Below are 22,904 nucleotides of genomic sequence, written 5' to 3'. Positions count from 1 at the left end.
GGAAGCAGGACTGCCACAGACACAGAGCACTTTGCTGGCAAAGGAGAATCTGGAGCTTGCCCTGGGGTAGAAGAATGCATTAGGACTCTTTCCTGAAAGAATCTCTCCAGGAAAGATCTTTGAAACAAATTTGTACTTCTTGACTTCTAGTGACGCTGTGATGGGAAGGGCTGGCTCCAGGGTCTCCTAAATGCCTTTGTACTCTTTTTCTCAATTATTTATTAGGATATTGTTTCCTGCTAATTTCTCTATCAAGGCATTTCCTATGACCCTTCTCTACTTTGCACAGTAAAATTTAAGTATATCCATTCCGCTCATTATTGCTTCTAATTCTCAGTGCAGTTTTTACTGAGAGCTACATAAAGCTAATGGTGCAGCCTGGGTACCTTGCTGCTTGAATTCTCCTTCTCCCAGAACACTAGAGTGTCATTTGTAAGTTCAGCCTCCCACAAGATATCAGAAGTGAGAGCAAACAGATAGGTTCTGTTCTAGGGAAAGGAAAGTTTTTAGTTCAGTTCCTAATGTAACTCTGATCACCATCTGAAACCTCACAAGGGCTTTCTCTCAGCATTCTGGTCATGACAGCTTAGCCAATCTTTGAGAAAGGCTGACTCTGTTCTAGATCACTTGTCCTTGAAGCCTTCACCAGCAACCCTCAAAATATTCTGACAATAATATTCTAGAATTTTTCTAGTTTTAAAGTCCAATAATATTCTGATGTCTGCCAGGTCACTTACTCCAAAGCTGTCTCTTTATTTCAAGTATTCGTTGTATTAATGATCCCTTAATGTCCTTAAATATCAGTTTTTCTGTATTAGTCAGTTTTGTAGTACCATAATGAAATACCTGAGATAAGCTACTTATGAAATAAGGAGTTTTCTTTTGTCACGTGATGTTAGAATTTCATAGCTCAAGATTGGAGGGCCTTTTTGGTGCAGTCATTTGGAGAAGACTCAAAGTGGCATAGCAGAGAACATGTAGAGGGATGATCACATGGCATGCTGGGAAGCAGAGTGTCTGGAGTAACTCCTGCCACTACATGAAACAGCTCCGTCCAAGAGCTATCGTCCAAGAATATATCACCAATGGTCTTAGAGTCTGTCACTGGGCCCGCCACATGGACACCATAATTGGATTCAAGTTTCATCCTCTTAGTAACACAAAATTGTGTCTTGGGTTTTAACTAACTGGTTGAGTTCAGCAAGTCATAATAGCCACACTCCAAATTCTCTAGCTCACATCGGCCCACCTGAATCCAGATGTGTCATTTCTCAACTGATTTGCATTTTTCTCCTGTGGAAACAAGGGACAGGAGCTAATTTTGTTCAATTTTCTCAACAGGCTCTAGTGAAAAGAGGGATTGTGGAGCTGCTCTTGACCTCTGATGATGAGAATCAAGTGCTAAAAGGCGCAACCAAAGGAGGTACAAGATATAGTGTTATGTGAAGGGAGAAATGAGCCTTTTATCCAGGTGATGTGAGACTTGAACAATCCATGTGGCTCTCCAATGCCTCTCTTTCATATGCCAATTGAAATGGGTGCCAGAGATTATGATACCTGAAGATCCAGCATGCAGCTGAGAGCTCACTATTGCCCGGTGCTATGGCTTTTTACTGCTGTCATCATCTTTAACAGAGCACAACAGAATTCTTTATGATTAGTCTGTTTTTTTTCCATGTTCCATGTTTATTTTTCTGATAAGCTCTGGGCATGTTTATCATCCTGACTATCCCCCATTAAGACAGCAGAGAGACAAAAATAGGTGTATAAGGAACACTGCCTGGCAGAGACCATGCCTTGGGTCTGTAGCTTGATAATGTATTCAGTACATCCTAGGAAATGAAGTAAGAGGACTGTTCAGCACATTATTGGAAGGTGACAAAAATGAGGGGAGTGATCTCTCTGAGCAATCAGGTGAGTCAGGAGCATCTATCAGGGAACATTTATCAAAGACCAGCTGTTGCAGCCAGTGGCTGTTTGTCTTTTAGTGGTTCCTCCCTGCAATGACGTAGCACACTAGAATGTGTGCTGAAACTGACAAAAAGAGACCTGCACGTAATTCTGAGATATATTCAAGTCAGTGGCATTGTCCTGGCCTGTTTCTCTGTACTTAGTATGCTTCTATTCTATTCACCTTTTCAGGAAAGTGAATGGCCCCTACTGGTGGTCAGGGAAGAAAAATGTTTACAAAGGCTTTAAAGTGAATTGAAAGTAGTATCTCATATTTCTTATTCAGCATGCCTCCAAATTCTCCTGTGTGTAGGCTGTCTGACACCCATTCCTGGATGACACTTTCAACAATGACCCAACAGATCTTTTTATTCTTTCTACAGCATTAGCCACTGTCAATCTGAGAGAAATTAATGACAATTCTTTTGATCTGCTTCAACTTGTGCAGGTAAGTTACTTCAAAGGATAGTTGTGTGTTTTTGTTGTCATAAGCCATGCCCCTGGCCCTGCTCAGTACATGCAGTAAAAACAAGATGTTTGGCAGGAATATTGCAGCTCTCCACCCTGTGCGTCTAATGTGCACTACCATGTTGGGAGTGTGTTTTCCTTTTGGGAAATGAAGAAATTCCACTTCTGGATTGATCAGTTTACAAAGGATGGTGGGAAGAGAATGGGCTTATTTGAGGTAAAGCCTAATTGTGGAATGAGATAGGTAGGATATGTAATTACTGAGTATACTTGCTTCTGCATGTTTTCCTCATTCTAGCACATAGCATTCCCATTTCCTTTGACTCTATCCACACACATAAACTGCTGTTTACCCAGTCTACCTTGCTACTTAGAAGTCCTATGACAAGAGAATTAATCCATTAAGTGAAGGAAGTAGCATTGGTGAAGGACCATCTTGCCTATTGTCCTCATGCTAGCCTATGACGTTGTACTTGAGTATTCTTATTCTGTGTCCTATTTGAGGGAGATTATGGAAAAAATTGTCTTGCATGGTCCAGATGTCTGGTTACAAAGGATTGGCTGGAAGCCTTGTCTCATAACCTGTGGCTGAATGCCCTATGCTCTGTTAGAGACAAACAAGTGTATTCAAAATACATATTCCAAAGGGGAAAAGTAAGAATGTGAAAGATATGGTATTAATGAGAGAGGACAAACACGATTTCCATGACCCAATATATTAGACCCGGCAGTCCTACCCTGTTCAGTCTGGTCCTGGAGTTGCCTGGCCTCATCTAAGAAGCAGTGAATTCTTTTTTATGCCTATACAGTTCGACTCTAAACCAACATTCTGCATGAGGTTTGCTGTCTCCCTCCCCTCCTCCACCTTTGGACAGTCATTAGCATGCCTACAGTCTGCTTTTTTGAAAGACCAGGTTTAGAAATCCCACTGTGCTTGCACTATTAATGGCAACCTTCCACTTGGTGAAAGTTGTGCTTTGCTTTGTTTTTCCAATTGAGGAGTCCCTGTTCTGGCTTGTTCTTTTTCCCATTTATCCTGTTTGTTAGAGAGATGCATGAAAAATCACAAGGTTGTTGGCTCAGATATTGTATGACCCGTATTCTTTCTGAAGCTAATCTCTGTTCCCCCAAAGTGAGAATGATCTCTAAATAGTTAACTTTCTGCTACCTCATTGGACCTTTTCCTTACACATCATGAGGCCACATTCTGTTAGAAAGTTGAGAGTGCTAGTCAAAAGACCAAAATTCACTCTTAGTGGGTTATCAGACTAGATCTTCACTTTGCTCCTCTCCTCCTATGACTTTATGTCTTTGGCAAGGGCCTGTCCAAATATTGGGTGGGGTGGTTTATAGAAATCTTAGCAGCAGCCCTGTCCAGGTTAGCTGTTGCTTGGGACAGTTTGACCTAGTTTTTAGCAGAGTTGATAGGATCTTTCAGAAACAGTTTCAGTCATGGCTGCTATGTTGTCACTGCCTGTGCCTTCCACATCTGAGTCAGAATGGCCTTGTAGTGTGCTTTTGAGAGCAGATCACCATGGAATGCAGCTACCAACTGGTCCTGCTGCCTATCCTTATGATGTTCCTTTTGACTTGTTCACTTTGATTTTTTCCCCCCATTTATCTATTAAAGCTGGGGCAAGGTGACTAATAGCCCAGCAAGGAGGGGGCTTGGAGCTTGTACCTGGGGCTAGAACTGTGCTATGTGGGCTGGCCGGGATCCCTCAAATGGGTTCAAGGCTGGAAACACACAGACCAATATAGTTGCCTGGCCTGGTGGGGCAGGGTTCTGTGGTTGGACCTGTGTCATGTGGGACTAGGCACAAATTAGATGGACCCATTTGCTGAGATTTCCAAACCTGCCACTTATAAGACCCATACCTTTAATCACCTGAAGAAGAGTTGAAACCACAGTCTTCACAGTCACAAAGAATTGCATATGTTCTCTTTGATATTGGGCAATCTTCATGTGAAATACAAGATCAATAGATATATAGGTAAACATGCATTAACATATAATCCTCTAGAGGAACTCTATAAATCAAACTATCACACCCAGATGTGAAGATACAATGAAGTGTGCATCTCTCATCCCAATTCAAAGATGGACTCACAGTGAAACTGTTCAATATATCTTGACAACAGGATGCTGGACTCTCTTGCATTGTCCATATCTATAATGCCAGGATACATTTAAATAGCAGAATGATGGACTTCTGACTATTTATCAAGGACTTATACTACTGTAATAATCTAAGGGAAATCAGTTAAGGGTAGAGATCTGGAGAAGAGAGAAATCCCAGAGCCTACGGAAGTGTTCCATAAAATAAATAAATTAAAAAAAAAAAAAAAAGAAAACCCAGTTTGTATAAAACCTAAAGAATAATGGTCAGAAATCTCTGAGGGGGAGTTAAATGGGTCAGTTAGGTATCAAGACCAGTCAGGAAACGGAAGCCCTACTTTTGGCCTATGTAGCAGCCCTTTCCCCTGTCCGCTGTGGGTGGTATGTAACCCTGCCCTTCCCAGATTCACAAGAAGTCAGGCAACAAAGACGGACACCTCTGTCTCTCCATGGATACAAAGTGAGAGTAGAAACATCTCTCTCCCAACTTTCCCCCCACTGCCTACTCTAGCCCTGAATGTGTGTCCCTGATGTCCTTTTAAATAGACTTTACAGGAGAGTATTGTGACCTGCTTTGTGATGCATACAAATTAATAGACAAATAGAAAATTAGGTAGCCTTTCTCATGTAATCTTTCATTTAGTATGTTACTACACGTATGTAGTGAGTCTTACTGTCAGTGTCACACCAGTATCATATTCCCAGGATGCATCTTATTCAATTATCATATATTCTATTTGAACATATTCTTGAAATCAATTTTTATTTTTGGGTGATTTTGGCTTCCACACACATCGTGAGCATTGGTCTTTGCCTTTTTCTTAACAAGAGAAAAATACTTAATTTTGGAATTTGGAAAATCCTGGCCTCATAAAATAAATGTGAAACTATTCTTTAATTTTCTGAAAGAGATTTATAGAATTGTTAATATTTTATGAATATGTAGCATATTAATACTTTACATAATAACAAATATAATAATAATAAAATTAATTGATAGTATTGGGGGAGCATATAGAAATTTCACTTTCAATTTTTTTTCATTTATTTAATTTGGTTTTATGACACAATTTCATAGGCTATGGGATTCCCCCAACCCCTCCCCATGCCCTTCCCCCATGGTGGATTCCTCCACCTTGTTGCAGTATTACAGTTCAAATCCAGTCATGATTCTTTCGTTGCAAGCATGTACCAAGCATAGAGTTCAGCATCTTATTGTCCAGATAAATTCAACAGTTTCCTTGGGAGACCATCTCTGGTCTAAAAGTAGAGCTGGCAGAATATCATCCCGATCAATTAAAACCCACAACATAACATCCACACAATTTACAACATTACGGAGTTAATTGACATGGTATTGAGTGACCAATATGTTAAAAAAAATGCAAATTCTTAACCATATCCTGTGACTACTTCATGGACATTTCAATTTTGATTTATACACAACTGGCTGCTACACACCTTAAAATGGTTATAGGGTACTGTTCGGCTGTCTCGTGTCTATTTTCATTTTTATATTTAGCAGTTTATAGTATTGAAGCATAATTTTACTGAACTTGGCAAATTTTAGGATATTCTTTTTTTTTTTTTGCTTTTTATGAAATAGTTTAATAAGACTGAATGCTTGAGAGTTTTATTTGTTTGGCTTTTTTTGTCTGTTTGGAGGATTCTCTCCACTTATTCCATGTGAATATACTTTCTACAAAGGACTCTTGTTTCTAGACCTTCTGAATGGAGCTTAGACAACAATATGCCCCAGACATCACAGAAAGAAGCATATTGGCATTCTTGATCTTCTCTTCTTAAATGCTTGAAAACACAATCCTGAAATGTTTCCCTTTACTAAACCCTTGGACCTGAGTAGCTGAAGAAAGCGTTACATAAATAGGTGAAAACAGACTGAATTATCCTCTGAAACTTAAGCAAACCATAGGTAAAACTTATTATCAACTGCAATACAGATTAATTGATAGAAATCATATCTCTTCAGAATGTCAAATGATAGAAGAGGTGCTCCAACCGATAAAGTAAATTTTGCCTTTCTTCTTAAGAAGGCAAAATTAAAACAGCAAAAAAAAAAAATCCTCTACTTTCCCTCTAGTATCTGTAACCCTGCCCTTTTTGTACATAGGAACTCAAGCATCTATATTTCAACTCCCTTTCAATATGCTTATTTTCTTTTTTTTTATTATTATTGTTGCTTACATTGTATTATGTAGTACAGTTTTATAGGCGCTGGGGATTCCCCCCACCCCTCCCATACCCCTCCCCCCATGGTGGATTCCTCCACCTTGTTGCATAACCATAGTTCAAGTTCAGTTGAGATTCATTGCTTGTAAACACATGCCTAGCATACTGAGGCCTTGTTGGGGCTTTTAACTGACCGGATCTTTACTCTGTTAGACCTATCTTCAGACCATAGAAGGTCTCCCCAAGAGGCCACTGAACTTATCTGGACAATTTTAGGATATTCTAAACCAACTTATAACTCTAAGTAGGCATATGTCAACAATTGAGGAGTTGTGTGCAAAGAAATCTTCAGTACCTTAATGAGGAATAACTAATCTTTGTGTCCAAGCTAGTAAGGTGTATGTGAGTCCAAGCTGACTGTTTCCTGTCTGGTTGTAAGCTTTCCTTATTGGTCTCTATCTAATCAAATTTTAATTTTAATTTTTTGTGGGGGTGGTTCCAGAGTGACTCTGATAGTCATTGCAAGAGAGGGTAGGGGATCCAAAGTTGGAACTAAGGAAGGACCAGAGAAAGCTCCACTCCTGCCTCCTGAAGGAAGCTTACTGATCTTCTGTTTCTGAGGACCACTCATGGTTCCTGGCTATTTTTCCAATGACATTACATCCTGTGAGGAAGGATCTGAGCATCTTTCATCCCATGTGGGAGATCCAAATAGGAGTGGATGACCTCAGAGTTTTTGGCCTACAAGGGCAGTCCAATTCCCAGTGGTCTCTTTGGCTTTTGGGATATAGCCCTTGGTGCCCATACTGATAGTCCTAGGTGAGGATCTGTGAGTCTCCAGGGTTGGGATAGAAGCCTCCTACTGTCCACCTGCTCCACTGTGGGGTACCCCCTCTCTGCATTTGACCTCCTGTTAAGAGGTTGTCAGGATCACTCTTGATTCCCCCTGTATGTCTTTATAGTTTTGCTAATGGCTAATGCTGATTTGAGTCTGTTGTCTGTAAGTTACCTGTTATATTCTTGATAGGTTACACTTAATGTCTTCCTTACATATTCTCAGAAGGTGGAAGATTTCTCTGCTCTCTCAACCCATTTTGGAATAACATAGGGTATTGAAAGTATACTAGATTTTACATTAAGTTTAAACAGAATTTCATTTGTTGCTAGAACATTCAGAATACTCCTGGGTATATCTTCTTCAATGAATTTCAGTAGTTTGTACTTTTCAATGAATAACATTCATTCTGTTTTATTTTTCTGAACATGATATGATAGAACCACATTGTGTCTTTTTATTCTAATCAGCATAATTATTTCCAGTCTCATTCATTTTATTGCAAGTGTCAGAATTTCACTTTTTTGACAGAATAATGAATCTTTACATAGAACATACATGCATATTCACACATCATTTTCATTTTATTTTTATTAATGTAAAGAGGACAGAGTTCACGTGTCCCACAGGTAGAGCTGCAAGAAAATAATCACGTTTCCCTTGTTTTCCTGCTCCACTCCCAACCCCGCCCTCTCTTCCCTTTCTTCAACAGTGTTTGTAAACACATGATTTTAATCTACTCTGAATCCACAGACTTAATTTGTCATTAATCATAGTATTAAACTAGTAAAAAGAAAGACCACAGATCACATTTACACTGGAGTATAAACCTGAGCTAAAAATGACAGTCATATCCCAAAGTTACCATTTCATTAATAGAAATAATTGGTGATTACCTTGTTCAAGGTGGATTAATTTGCTAACCAGAATGGCAGACAGTTGTATCAGTATCATTGAAAAAAATACAGCATTTCATTCTTTTTATGGTTGAGAAGTATCTTTATAGCATAAAGTACTTCCTCACATTTCTTTTTCTTTTTTTTTAATTTATTTTTATTGGAAAGGCGGATATACAGAGAGGAGGAGAGACAGAGAGGAAGATTTTCCATTTGATGATTCACTCCCCAGGCAGCTGCAATGGCTGGAACTTAGCCAATCTAAAATCAGGAGTCAGGAGCTCTTTCTGGGTCTCCCACATGGGTGCAGGGTCCCAAGGCTTTGGGCCATCCTTGACTGCTTTCCCGGGCCACAAGCAGGGAGCTGCATGGGAAGTGGGGCCGCCGGGATTAGAACCTGTGCCCATATGGGAACCCAGTGTGTGCAAGGTGAGGACTTTAACCACTACACTATTGCACCAGGCCCTCTCACATTTCCTTTATTCTGTCATCCAATGATGGATATCTAGGTTAGTTCCATATTTTAACTATTGTGCATTGATCTGCTATAAACATGGAGTGTAGAAAATTCTTTCATATAAAGCTTTCACTTATTTTGGAGAAATTTTCAGAAGTGGGATGTCTGAATTGTTTCTCAGATCTGTTTTCAAATCTCTGTGGAATTTCTATACCTTCTTCCAGTAAGATCTTACTAACTTATATCTCTACCCAAAGTGTATTAGTGTTTCTTTTCCCAACATCCTTGCCAGTAGTTACTGTTTTATGATTTTCAATAGTAGCCATTCTGACTGGGGAGGGCTAAAACTTCACTTCTGATTCTATTTGCTTTTCTGTTGTCCACTTGGATTTCATCCGTTGAATATCGCCTGTTCATAGCCCATTTCTTAAGTAGACTGCTTGTTTCATTGTTGTTTATTTCTTTACAGCTTATTTATTTAAAGTAAGTGAATAAGTTTCATGTATTTGACAGTATAGATTTAGGAGCATAATGATAATTCTAACCCTTCCTTGTCTTGTACCCCTGTTGCCCACCCAACATTTTCTTCCTTTCACTTAGAAACAAATTATATTGGCATATGTTCATTTCACCTCAAAATCACAGAATATTTCATTAAGTGAGATTTCTTAACACATAGCTTGAGCTGTTTTTATAAGCTCTGTATTAGTTCTCGATTGATTGTATAATTGGCAAATACTCTCTTGCAACTTTTTGGTTACTTCTTCATTTTGTTGATAGCTTGCTTTGCAGCTCAGACTCTTCTTAGCTTATATAAACCCATTTATTTATCTTGCTTTAATTGCATATCCTTTTGTGGTCTTTTTGAGGAAGTCTTTTGCTTATGCCTGTGTTTTCCCCCAAACCTTTCATGATCTGGTATTAGATCATGTATTTATATTGTTGATACATTTTGATTGATTTTTGTGTGAGGTGTAGGGTAGAGGTTCTTGTTTCATGTTTGTCATGTATTTTGCACAGGTAGATTCAATGTTTCCAGCACTATTTGTTGAAGAGACATTGCTTTCTGTCTGGATTGATTTTTGCTTTCTTTAAAAAATTGTCTGTAGATATGTGGGTTACTTTCTGAGATTTCTATTCTGCTCCATTGAGATTCATGCCCATTTCTATACCATTACCAGGCTGGCACAAATTTTGGCTATTTTGATCACAACAACCCAGGATTATGTTTAGGAAACTGGTTTTGCAATGCCTCCAGTTTTGTTTTTGTTGTATAATATTGCTAAAAGTATTTTTGTACCTTGTTTTTCCATGTGAATTTGTTATCATTTTTTTAATAGATCTGTGGGAAGAATATCCAAAGTAGTTTGATTGACTTCACATTGAAGTTTTTTTTTTTTTTTGACAATCCTTACATATTTAATTGGGGTAAAAAAGGTTCAAGGCCTAAAGGGGGATATAGAGGAAGAAGCCCCACCCAGTTTCCCACCCACCCTAAGTCCCGGATGTGGGGCATGCTCTGAGATACTCGATCAAGTGGTTCCGAAAGTTCACCATTCATGGGTTGCTGCCAGTCTCGCCACTCCAAGCACGATGTGGTCGTTGAAGAGTCCATTGATTGACACAGTCCCTTCTAGAGTCTCCATTTGCCAGTTTTTTGCTGCCAACAGATAGCTGAGGTTGTTGCTTGATTTGTTCTGTCTTTTCTTGGTTAGGACTCTGAGTCTGGTGTCTCGACTGGGGAGATCCTCAAAGAAATTTTGAGGTATTCCCAGTCCAGATTCCTGTGTGTTCTAGTAAGCATAGGCCCGGCATTGTCCATTGCCCCGATCAGCTGGTGGTTGCAGATGCTGGGTCGGTTCTGTCTCCACCCGTGTCCTCTTGTAGTCCGGCCTGGTTCCGTCCTGGACACACTTGGCCCTCGCACGTACCAGTAGGAGCTGCAGCCCAGTCAGGGCGGCCCACAGTAACCCCAACCAGGCTCACCCCCTACCCTGGCTTGCCAATATGTATGGCATACTAGTCCAGTCTGTCCCAAATACCCTTCTGTTCATATACTTGCCAACGGGTGTTGCAACCTACTTGCATCCAACCATCTCATCCAACCGGCCCTAACGGATGTTGTTGGGTGTCTGTCTAGCCACCACAGCCCCTGTCCTAGTTCCCATGCCCTCCCATGGAAGGTGATGACCCAAGAGGGAGGAGCCACTATTTCCCTCCCAGGTCGCTCCATCCCAGTTGTGCCCTCTCCAGTTGGCCCTGTGGTTCAACTCGACATGTCTAACCTTGTACCGCTTCTGCCAGCTGATGCTACGACCAAGCCACAACAACCCTTACCTACTCTGATTGTAGCTTGCACCAGTGGGAATAGTCAGCCAGCCTGGTTTTCACCCAATCTGGTTCACATGAGGTGCGCAGGTGCTGTGTCCCTGCCTGGTCTGGTCTACCCCCTACCCAGCTCACGCTCCTCAGTGTAAGTTGCTGTTCAGCTAGGGAACCACCCCTTATTCCCCTGTCAGTTCTGCCTCCTCCCTTCCTGGTTCTCACACGTGCTGGTTGGGTGCTGCGGCTGCATCCGGCTCAAGCTATCTCACCTTGGCATTCCAGCTTGTGTGTTGCTTTTGTCACGACCGGACCTGGTTCGACCCACACTCTGTTCTGGCGTTCGGATTTACCAGTGGATGACATGAACAGATTCAGCCTGGTCTGCCCCCGACCCATGCCAAATGCATGCCAGTGGGACACTTTCCACGACCTCTTGGCTGTTATCTTCCATGTTTCTTGCACTGACCTGCGGGGTCTGTGTCCTGCCAGAGGAGTTGCCTGGGCTCCTCCATCAGAACCCCTCCATGTGCCAGGTTTCGTGCATACCAGTGGGTCCATGTGCCAGTTCGCCTCCTGTCTTAGCAGGAACAGTGGCCTTTCCTAACTGGCCATCATCCCATTCTGGTTCTTGCTGTAGGGTGTTTCAGCCCAGCCACGGTCGTCCACACCCCCATATAGCTTGTATATGGCTCAGTTGGGGTTGGGACCTAGCCTAGTCTGTCCCACATCTACCCTGGTACTCCAAAGCGCCAGAAGGTCTGGCCTGGCCCGGTACGTCTTTTTGCAGTCCACACTTGTGCCAAGGGAGACGACAACTGTATCCAGAACCAACCGCAGCCCCATCCACCTGTCACGACCCCTGCCTTAGACACCGTGGCTCAACTCTGTGCTTAATGTGGACCAGTTGGAGCCAAAACCAAGCTGGTCATGTCCTGAGCTGCACCCTGTGTTCCAATCGTGTTTGTGGACTAAAGTTTGCTTAGTCTGAACATTTAGGTCTCAGTCCCACACTTGCATTAAGTTTTCATGTCCCGGTTCCTGGGAATCTCCAGAAATTAGTGTCTCACCTATGCTAACGCTGGTCTTACTTATGGGTGTCCCTAAGCAGGTATTTCATATCATCAAAACCCCAGAGCTTGCTGCTGGGCGGCCACTTGGTGCACTGGCCACCCAAGGCCGGGGTCTCTGTCCCCGCCTTGCGGTGGGGACTGTGGCTGAGACCCCGGCGGGGTTCCGTCCGGCAGGGGCGCCCCCAACAAGTGCCACCTTGAAGGGGGGTTAAGCCTGCCCCTTGTCCTGAGACTGAGACCCACCCGACCTGTCCTGCCACCAGCTTTTGGCTGGCAGGGGCAGGGGAGAGCTCGGAATTTACCCCTAGCTCCCAGCCATCTCCCGCGGGTACTCACCCATGAGGGAGGCTTTAGGTGCTCCTGGAACAGGAGAAGGCCGGGGTCTCTCGAAGTTATTTTTATTTATTTTTTAAAAATAGATTTCTTTTTTTTCTGAAAAGTCAGATCTACAGAGGGACAGAGAGAAAAATCTTCCATGGCCACAATGGTAGGAGCTGAGTTGATCTGAAACCAGGAGTCAGGAGCCTCTGGGTCCTACATAGAGACTTAGTCCCAAGGTTTTGTGTCATCCTCTACAGTCTTCCCGGGCCATAAGCAGGGAGCCAGAAGGGAAGTGGAGCAGCTAGGCCATGAATTGGCACCCACATGGGATCCTGGCATTTTGTGAAGGGAAGATTAGCCAACTGAGCCACTGTGCTGGGCCCTTAATTAAAAAAAATATTATTTTCCATAATACAATTTTGTAGGTATAAAAATTACTTCCTTTCTCTTTCTATTTCCTCTTCCACCCATAATACTACAGGATTATATATAGTTTTGTAGTAAAAATTGCAATTATAGCATTCTGCTCTTTAAATTTATTATAGGATTGTAGGGCAAGACAAGGATAGAAAATCTAGTGTCATATTGTCAAGTTATATTTAACTGTTTTGTAAATTTCTTTTAGGATGTTATGGTGATATTAATTTTGCCATGCCATGAACAGAGACGTTTTTTCTTTTTTTTTTTTCTTGTTTCTATCTTTAGTATTTGTAATTTTTATTGTAGAAATCCCTCACATTTTGGTTAAATTTGTTCCAAGTTATTTGAATTTCTTTGTAGCTAGTAGTTTGTTGTCAGACATGGAATTGTTTGCATACACAAGGACTATTGATTTTTATGTGTTGATTTTATATCCCATAACAACAAAGTTTTCTTATGAGTTCTTTTGATTTTGCCATACAGAGAATGATGTCACCTGCAAACAGGAATAGCTTTGCATCCCCTTCCCAATGTATCCCTTTGATTCTTTTTTCTTCCCTAATGTCTCTGGCCAAACCTTCCAGAAACATATGGAAGAATATTTGTTGAAACCTGCACCCTTTTATGGTTCCAGAAATTAGTAGAAATGTTTCCAAATTCTCTCCATTCAGCACTATGGTTGTGTTTTCTTTTCTTTCTTTCTTTTTTAATATACATTGCCTTGATTGTCTTAACAAATGTGCCTTCTATATCTGATTTGCTTAAGGTTTTTTTTTTTATTGTGAAAGAATGTGTATTTTATCAAATGGCTTCTCTGCATCTATCAAGATAATGTGGTTTTTTATTCTTCATTTTGCATACTTTGAAGCATTCTTACATACCAAGGATAAATCCCCTTTCTATGGGATTCTTGGTTGTTTCCATGTTTTTGCTATTGCAGATTGTGCTGCTAGAAATATAGCATTGCAGGTCACTTTCTCATAGGTGGATTTTGCTTCCTTTGGATATATTCCCAGGGATGTTAGAGCTAGGTGTTACAGTAGATCAATTTTCAGTTGTCTGAGCTCTCTCTATACTGACTTCCACAATGACTACGCTAGTCTACGCCCCCAGCAACAGTGCAGTAGGGTACCTTTCTCCTCATATACACACCAGTAGGTGTTAGTAGATTTCTGAATGTAGGTGGAAACTCCATGTGGTTTTCATTTGTATTTTCCTAATAGCTAGGAAGCCTGAGTGTTTTCTCTTATGTCTGTTAGCCATTTGAATTTGTTCTTTTTAGAAATGCCTACTCATTTTCTTCACCCATTTCTTCAGAGGATTGTTAGTTTTGCTGTCATTAAGTTTCTGAAGTTCTTTATAAGTCCTGGCTATTAGTCTCCTATCAGTTGTGTGGTGTGTAAAGGCTTTCTCCTGTTGGTTGCTTTTGCTGATTCTTAAACTGGATTATTGGTTTATTAGTTTAATTAGACTACTGGATTATTAGTTTAATTTCTTGAGCTCTAAATGGTAATATTTTATCATTTGTGTAGTTAGCCAACCTTTTCTCAGTGTTTTTTGCAATGTCAAATTTTTGAACGTGCCCTTGGCAATGAGAACACTTTGTATCTTGTTGTGATCCCTTTTGTTTGATTTCTTTTTAATTACCTGTGATTCTGGAATCTTCCAGAAAGTCTCTATCTGTGCCAATGTTTGTTAGTTTCCCTGCTGTTTACCTCTACTTTAATAGTTTAGATCTATCTTCCTCAGGGATATTGGTCTATGGTTCTCTTCATTGTTTCTTTTTTCGTTTTGGAATGAAGGTGATTCTTGCCTTCTGGAAGATATTTGAATAATTTCCTCCATTTCAATGGTTCTGAATAATTAGAAGAGAAGTGGAATTAGTTTTTGAAAAGCTTGGTAGACTTCAGCAGTGACATCATCTGGTCATGGGCTTTGCTTTGTTTGGAGGTTCTGTTTTGTGATTCAGTCTCACTTTTGGTGGTTGGTATGCTTATGTTCCCCATGTCTTCATGACTCAATTCTGGTCAATTTTATGAGTGCAACATTGTGTTGATTTTGTCATCACTTTCTAATTTATTGACAAATAGTTCCTTATAGTAGTTCCTGATGATTCATTTTATTTCTTTGGTATCTGTGGTAACATTTTTTTTTTCATCTCTTTTTATTTTGTGGCCCTCTTTTTATGGGCCAATGGGGTATCAGTCTACTTTTTTTTTTAAATTCAGCTCTTCCTTTCACCAATCTTTTGTATTATGTTTTAGTCTCAACTTTATTTCTTTTGTAATCTTAATTATTGTTTTCCCTCCTACTAGTTTTGGCTTTGGATTATGGTCATTTACCTGGATCCTAGATGGATTTACAGCTCAGTTATTTGTTGCCTTCCTTTTTTGTGATGTCAGCATTAATTGTGATAATCACCTGTATTAACACTACTTTTGCTGTATCCAATAAGTTTGGACATGTGCTTTCATCTCTTCATTTGCTGGAATATTCTGGTTTCCCTTTTAATTTTTTTAAATGACTCATTGTTCATCTAGGAGGTTTTTTGTTCATTTTCCATGTGTTCCATTTCTAGAGTTTTTTTTTTAAAGTTGTTAATCTCCAGCTTCACTCTTATCTTTTAGACAAGATAAATGGTGCACTTAAATTATTTTTAAATATTTACCAGATGCTGGACTTTATGCTATGTATGTGCTTGCAAGGAAGGAATCTCAACTGAACTTGAACTGTGGTTATGCAGCAAGGTGGAGGAAACTGGGGTTTGGGTGCTAATGTTGTTCTCTGAGACCCATGAAGCCTTTATCCTCAGGCTCCACAGAAGAATTCGAGTCAGGTTTCTGTGTATTCAGATTCTTTCAATGCTGGAATCACTGCTCTCCATATACAGAATGGAGGCACATGATGCTGGAAGGACTTAGGAGACATGGCAGAAAGGAGGACCCAAAGCAATGGCTGTTGATGGTGACATGACAGGAGAAGGATGGATCAAAATGGAAAGCTGGAAAGGGGGAGAAGCTCATGAAACATGACCTCATGAAGGTCTGGTCTGTTACACTGGGGCTCATGGTGTTTCTCGTCCATTTCCTCAGCACTTAGTGTTGGGTTTTATTTGTTTCTAGAAAACTAAACCCATTATGATTATGGAATACTGGGTCGGCTGGTACAAGAAATGGGGAGATAAGCAGTTTCCTCCGAGGGAGAAAGGTAAGAGTTTGCTGATGCTCTACTCCATGTAAAAATGCCTCTGAGACACAGATTATGCACACAAGTCTTCACTAAATAATTCACTCATTCATTCAGAAATCGTTATCAATCTCCTGTTAATTGCCACCACTCAGTCCCTAAAGATAAGCCTTGTGAATATAAAGTACATCACACCTATCCTGAAGTTAACTTATAATTTAGTGGTGATAGCAGATCATTAAAATGCAAAACAACCAATAATATATGATTTCACCTTATGCAGCCTTTTGAAATACTAAGCCAGTGTAGTTATGGAAAAGATGAAAAAGAAATCTGCACAAAGCAAAATGGAAGTTTATCTTAGACAGTCACATCTCCAAAGATGATGGAATAGTACCCACCAAAACCAAAGACAAATGCGAGGAATGTTCCAGTAAAATAACAACAGATGGCTAAATCAATGAACAACCCATTGCTAAAATGACAGAACAAAATTACACCTGTTTGTTTTAACCCTAAATGTAAATGGCTTAAACTCATCAATCAAATATCATAGATCAGTAGCCTGGATTCAAAACAAAATACATCCTTTTGTTTTGTTTTGTTTTGTTTTACCTACAGGTGACACATTTCAACAACAAAGATACACAGAAACTATATCTCATGAATTTTGATTTTCTTGTTAGTTTCATACCTTCAAAACACTTTCTTCTGATTAAATTCTTCACTGACTCATAGATCATACAGAAGCATCATTTTCTTCAAGAAGGTTCTTGATTTTCATTTCTTCAGTGACACATTAGTCATTCAGTAGCATGTTATTTAACTTCTTGGTGTTGTTAATTTTTTTTATTTTTCTTGATTTTGTTTTGTGTCTTTTCATTTAAGGGGATATATAGTAACTGTGTAATGGAAACTATCATATCTAGCAGCATGTTATTTAACTTCATGGCATTGTAAATTTCTGTTTTTCTTCCTGTTGTTGATTTTGTTTTGTGTCTTTTCATTTAAGGGGATGTATAGTAACTGTGTAATGGAGACTATCATATCCAGATGTGAGGATAAAATGCAGTATGTATATCTACTTCCAGATAAAAAATGGAGTCCCAATGAAACTGTTTACTATATCTAGACAATAGGATGCTGGACGGTCTGCCATTGTCCATGCTTACAAAGATGGACATATGACAGTGTATGAAGAAATATACTATAGTAATAATATAGGGGATTATAGATCCGCAAGGAGTCTTAGGAAGGGGGTAAGGGAAATCCTAGAGTCTATGGAACTGTATCATAAAATGACAATAATAATAATAAAAATAAAATTAGGTGGGAAGAAAAGACCAGCCTCTTTCTTCATGATCTAGATTGGGATAACTAGAGAAGTCAGTCTAAAATTGTGATTATTCCTGAGCTGTTAACCATCTGCACCATATTTGCTTGTTATAGCTGTTTAAAAATGATTTTATTTTCAGGAAATACTTTTTCTCTCATAGTAGTTGTGTGCTAGCATACACAAGCATGTATGTGTGTGTATAATTTTTACTGATATAAAATGTGTATCATACAACTTAAACAGTAGTAAAATATAAAAAAAATTCTTTATTTAAAAAAAAAGACACCTTCCACTAATTTCCAGTTTGCTCTGTATTCTTGCCTTCTACCTCCACAGAGGTTGAGACAACAGTGTCAGAATTCCTCAAGCTCGAATTGTCCTTCAATGTGTACATGTTCCATGGTGGGACCAACTTTGGCTTCATGAATGGAGCTGCATATGACGAAGATAGACACAGGGGTGTCATTACTAGCTATGGCAAGTCTTTGCTTGTGTCGTCGCCTCCCCACACTGATGGGGTGGAATTTCTTAAAGAATGTCCTGCTAGTGTTCTGGGGGTCTTGTGGCTTTAGTCTATGATCTATTGAGAATTTTCAAGTCTGTCTTTCTGTTTCTTGGGGGATGGTTAACTATGTCTCACCAGTCTGTCACTGCGGTGCAAAAGGCTGCCTCAATTCATAGCTCTGCCTTGCTCATCTTGTACACTCACAACTTACCTTCATTCTCTAAAATATTAGGAAAGATGAGAGAGGATGGGAAAATGGGTGGGAGGGATGGTAGGATGGGAAGTATTGCTGTGCTCCGTAATCTGTAAATTTGATACACATGCACTTTTTTTCTTATGTAAATAGGATAGCTTAAAAAATAAGAGAGGACGCACAAATCATGATGGTTATTAGGCATAGAGAGCAGAGTCAGGAATTTCAGATTCAAGGATCAAAAGGATAAGAAGGTAAATTGGAGGGATGTTCCCAATGTCAGACATGGTCAGGTCCCCAGGAAGGTGTGGAGTGTTCCTAGGCTGCCCTTACGTGTCTAGCTTCAGCCTAATACGGAACATTCTGCAGATAGGAGTGTATGCCTCCCCTTTTGTCCCTTTCTGTGGTTTGAGACATGGTGTATAGAGGTTACATGGCATATGACAGAACCCTGGGTGTCTTACAGACTATGATGCTGTGCTGACAGAGGCTGGAGACTACACAGAGAAGTATTTCATCCTTCGAGAACTCCTTGGATCTGTCTCAGGTACCTCAGCAACCACCACTTGGAGGCTGATCTTCCTCATGTGGCATTTTGTGGAACAGAGAAAGGGAAGAGTTTAGTGCTCTAGAGAACTAGGGCTATCTAGTTAAGTTGACCACTGTTTCCCACATCAGAACTGCAGTTTTTGCAGGAGTAAGTCCTAGTCCTTGCATCTTATTTGTTTCAATGAAACATGGAAATAAAAACTTGTCTTGTGGGTGAAGGTTATACAAGCTCTCATTTGTAAAGCTCTCAGTGCCATGTGCGACAGGGTAAACCCTTTACAGTCTAAAAAACACTCTATTTAATTTTAATTATTTAAACATATTTAACCATGTAGTAATAGCTAGAAACTAGGTAAGGTATGACATTGATGAAAAAAAAAAGTGAGCCAGACTTCTTCCTCCCAAAGATCACTCACTCTAACAGGTTAATGTTTTGTCACAGAGGACTTCATAATCTGCCTGGTGTGTGTAAGTCATAAACAACTGGATGGCTGTCAGTTATTGTCTGTGGACCATCATTGTTGGAGAATTGCATACACATTTCAGGATGTTGTTCATGTGATTTGTTGTCTTTGGGATACAACAGGTCACAGAAGGGTGGGAAGTCTTGGAGTAGACGGTGTTTGTTTCAGACACCTTTCATCCTGTGGCCCATTTTCATTGCAGAAACTCCACTGCCCCCACTACCTGAGAGTAAGCCCAAGGCTGTGTATCCTTCTGTGACAGTATTGTACTGCTTGCCCCTGTGGGAAATCCTCCCATTCTTAAATGCTGTGAGTAAATATGTTTGGCCATTGGAAAGAAGGGAAAAAAAGGATTTACTACATTGATTGGGGATTCAATCAGGAAACTTGACTTTAAAACATGAAAACTGATCCTCTGCAGTTTGTCCAAGATTAGAACTGTGCACAAGAGCCACCAGCTCCTTCCATGTGGACGGTGAAGCAGTTTGAGCTTGAAGCACAAATGTGTGGGAAGAGGAATATGTGGTAGTGGAAAATCTTGTTTTCTAGCTCAGGTGAACCTGTCTAGTGCATTCTGGTTTTTTTGCACTGCATAATCCATGTAAGAAAAGTCCTGTGTTTCCCATTTCTGAATCCACGATACTGAGCCTCTGTCTTCACTGGCAGTCTCTCAGGCCAATGAACTGTGGGTTTCTGCTCTCCCTTTCAAATAAGACTACATGTTTCCCCTGAAAAATGAGAGCTATTGAGAAAAAAACTCTTGTGCTTAGATGGTGTTCAGCTCCACTGACACTGTCTTGCTTAAAATGTACTCATTGTTATCGTTAAGATGTTAAATGAGTATTTTTTGTTTGGCATTACTTTAGAATGCAATTTACTATTTTGATCAATTCTGATAATTATTTGTGATTGTTCCCTGTTCACTGAGCACCCACCATCTCCTAACTCACCTTATCACATAAAACACAAGCACATTTTCACATAGCATCAGTCCTTTTATTTTTTATTCAGAGCACCCTTGGGGACAAGTATATGGTAAAACAAAACAAAACAAAATGACAGAAGTCTTTGGATGAAGCATTCAGGCTTCTCATCATTTTGGCTCTTGCCATGTCTCCTGCGCAGCCGGTCAAATCAAAGATGCCAGTCAGTATGGAGAATCTTCCTATTAACAATGGAAGTGGACAGTCCTTTGGATTCATCCTCTATGAGACTTCCGTCTGCACTGCAGGCCATCTGTATGTCCATGTTGAAGATACAGCACAGGTGTGTATTTCTGAGTTGCTCTGATTGGTCAGGATAAGGTTTGGCATACCTCTGTCAGTGTGGGAAGGTATTTAGTTACTGGTCCACTTTACCAAAATCTGATGATATCGACAGCATCTGAAATGCAGGGGACATTGGGGATACAAAGAGAAATCCTTTTTTTTTCCTGAATAAACTAAATTCTGTTGCAACCTGATAACATTCAGGCATTCATGAGCTCCTTCATAAAAACCTTCTTTTGCCTAAATAATAACCATTCTCCCCCCTTTCTGCACATGACCCTGTAAGTATGACATTGGCTTTTGTTTTTCAGGTGTTTCTGAATTATACAATATTAGGATTTCTAGATAAGAAAAGGCAGGAAGTGGAAATTCCTGAATCTACGGTATGTGATTACAGAGCCAGGAAATACTCTCCTCAAATGCCAATATGACTGGGTACTCACACAGATTTTCACATTTCTCTTGACTACCCTTGGCTCTCCTGCCTTGGGACCTTAGCTGGAAGAGTGAATGGCTACAAGCCTAAGGCAGCTACTAGTCCCTGGTCCATGAGGACCTATGTAGGTGTTTAAACATGAATCACATTTCCCTGTTTTGCCCTGAGTCAGTCATCAATCCCTGTTTGGATCTCTGATCAAAGGCAAGTCTTAGCCAGTCTTTCGTAATATGAGCAGCAGAGCAGAAAGGGAAGACTGAGCAGTGAAGAACACAATGGCGGCCTCATGATGAAGGGTATACTTTGGGGTTCTGGGAACTTTTCTTTCATTTGCTTATCTTTTTATCTATAACTTGGGGAAAAGTATGATTCATAGAACTGTGCTTGATGGTGTAGTCTCCATGAGCTTTTTTTTTTTTCCAAGCAGGACTGTCAGATTTTGAGGATTCTGGTGGAGAATGAAGGTCGAATCAATTTTTCATGGAAATTACAGGAAGAAAATAAAGGTGGGCTCTGGTCTTGAGAAGCAGGCTTTAGCTTCTTTTCAATTGCTTGAACGTAATATTGGGGTGCATTAGATTTGCGAGGAGGAAATTAACTTCACAGAAAGGTGATACCAATACCTTATAATGCAAGTGACTTCTCATTGCTCTGGATTGCCTAGTTCTTCAGGGCAGGAGAGTGAAGCTGCTATTAAGTGCTGGCTTGTCCTGTCCTAAGTCCCAATCTCTTTTTGGGATTCGTAGGAAATGTTTCATACTAATTTGTGAGCCTTAATTCCTTTAGCCACAGAATTTCAGACAAATGTCTCCTTCTCGGTTGCTTCCTGATCCTGATGGCATCTACATGCTTACATTTCTTTGCTCCACTCTAGAAAATGTCCATGCTTCTCTCACATTTCCTTTCCTGCCTTCAGGAATCATTGGACGTGTTCGCCTCAACGATGTTTTCCTGAGTAATTTCACCATTTATTCTCTTGAGATGAAAATGGACTTCTTCAATAGGTATGTTCATTCTTATTCCCAATAGGTATTTTTAAATGTTGGTTGCCTTAGTTCATGTTCTTTTACTATAATGATATTTTGGAAGCTAGGCTGTTTGTAAAGAAAATAATCCTGAATGTACAAGCATATGGGTCTAGCCTAGAACTGACTATAGTGAGGTACTCACGGTGCACAGCAGCACGTGTAGAAGAGACAAATAGAGAGCTGGATATCCAAGCTCATTGAAATAATCCACCTTGTAGAACCAACATCAATTTCTTTTGAAGTTAATGATACCATCGTGTAATAATCTCTCACTAGGACCCAGCTTTTAAAGAGTGTGGCACTTCATTTTTGCACATTAGAGAACAAGATTCCAACATATGGAAAATTGGGGAAGACTGGCATTCTTTTTCTGGCCTTCAAAGGTCACTATCCTTGTCAGAATGTGAAGGCATTCACTCCCTTTTGATAGTTCCACAAACCTTAACTTGTCCCAGTATAAGTCAGAAGGGCAAAATGAAAAATCTATCTGTGACTCATCTGATGGCAAACACTTTCCACCGGTGAATAAAAAATTACTTCTTGGGCATAATCATGAGATGGTGTGAAGATCAGGGCTCTTATTCCCAAAGAGAGAAATCAGAAGTAGAAAGGAGTCACAGGCTCCTAGCAAGACCAATGTGCAACAAGGCATACACAGTGAAAATTAAGTCAAGTGGTCTATGCACACTGTGCTGAAAGGTGTGGCCTCATGACCTCAGACAGCCCTACATCTGAGGACTTGCTGCTCTCAGCCCAAGTGGCTGATCTGTCCTGCTGGCTTTGTGTGCTAGTGCTTGTAGCTTTCCCAGAGCTGTGTTGCATGCTGCTGTTGGCTTTGATGTTCTGGGGTCTCGGTGCTGGCTATTCCTCTACCTGACTCCATTAAAC

At 40.2% G+C, this 22,904-nt stretch overlaps 1 protein-coding gene across 1 annotated transcript in view; it reads left to right on the top strand.

The window, feature by feature from the left end:
- LOC121164560 (beta-galactosidase-1-like protein 3) overlaps nucleotides 1–22,904 on the top strand; it is a 49,712-nt gene that overhangs the window by 16,251 nt on the left and 10,557 nt on the right. Inside the window, exons 8-17 of the mRNA XM_040992714.1 lie at nucleotides 1,342–1,423; nucleotides 2,334–2,398; nucleotides 16,174–16,258; nucleotides 17,910–18,050; nucleotides 18,738–18,818; nucleotides 19,487–19,593; nucleotides 20,410–20,550; nucleotides 20,864–20,935; nucleotides 21,416–21,494; nucleotides 21,905–21,992. Coding sequence (XP_040848648.1) covers nucleotides 1,342–1,423; nucleotides 2,334–2,398; nucleotides 16,174–16,258; nucleotides 17,910–18,050; nucleotides 18,738–18,818; nucleotides 19,487–19,593; nucleotides 20,410–20,550; nucleotides 20,864–20,935; nucleotides 21,416–21,494; nucleotides 21,905–21,992 — 941 coding nt within the window. The remainder of the gene's footprint in view (nucleotides 1–1,341; nucleotides 1,424–2,333; nucleotides 2,399–16,173; nucleotides 16,259–17,909; nucleotides 18,051–18,737; nucleotides 18,819–19,486; nucleotides 19,594–20,409; nucleotides 20,551–20,863; nucleotides 20,936–21,415; nucleotides 21,495–21,904; nucleotides 21,993–22,904) is intronic.

Source organism: Ochotona curzoniae, unplaced genomic scaffold, assembly GCF_017591425.1.
Source record: "Ochotona curzoniae isolate NIBS_2020 unplaced genomic scaffold, NIBS_Ocur_1.0 contig_832, whole genome shotgun sequence".
NCBI classification, from domain to species: Eukaryota; Metazoa; Chordata; class Mammalia; order Lagomorpha; family Ochotonidae; genus Ochotona; species Ochotona curzoniae.
Note: the sequence above shows the minus strand (reverse complement) of the source record. Positions and strands in the feature narration are given on the sequence as shown.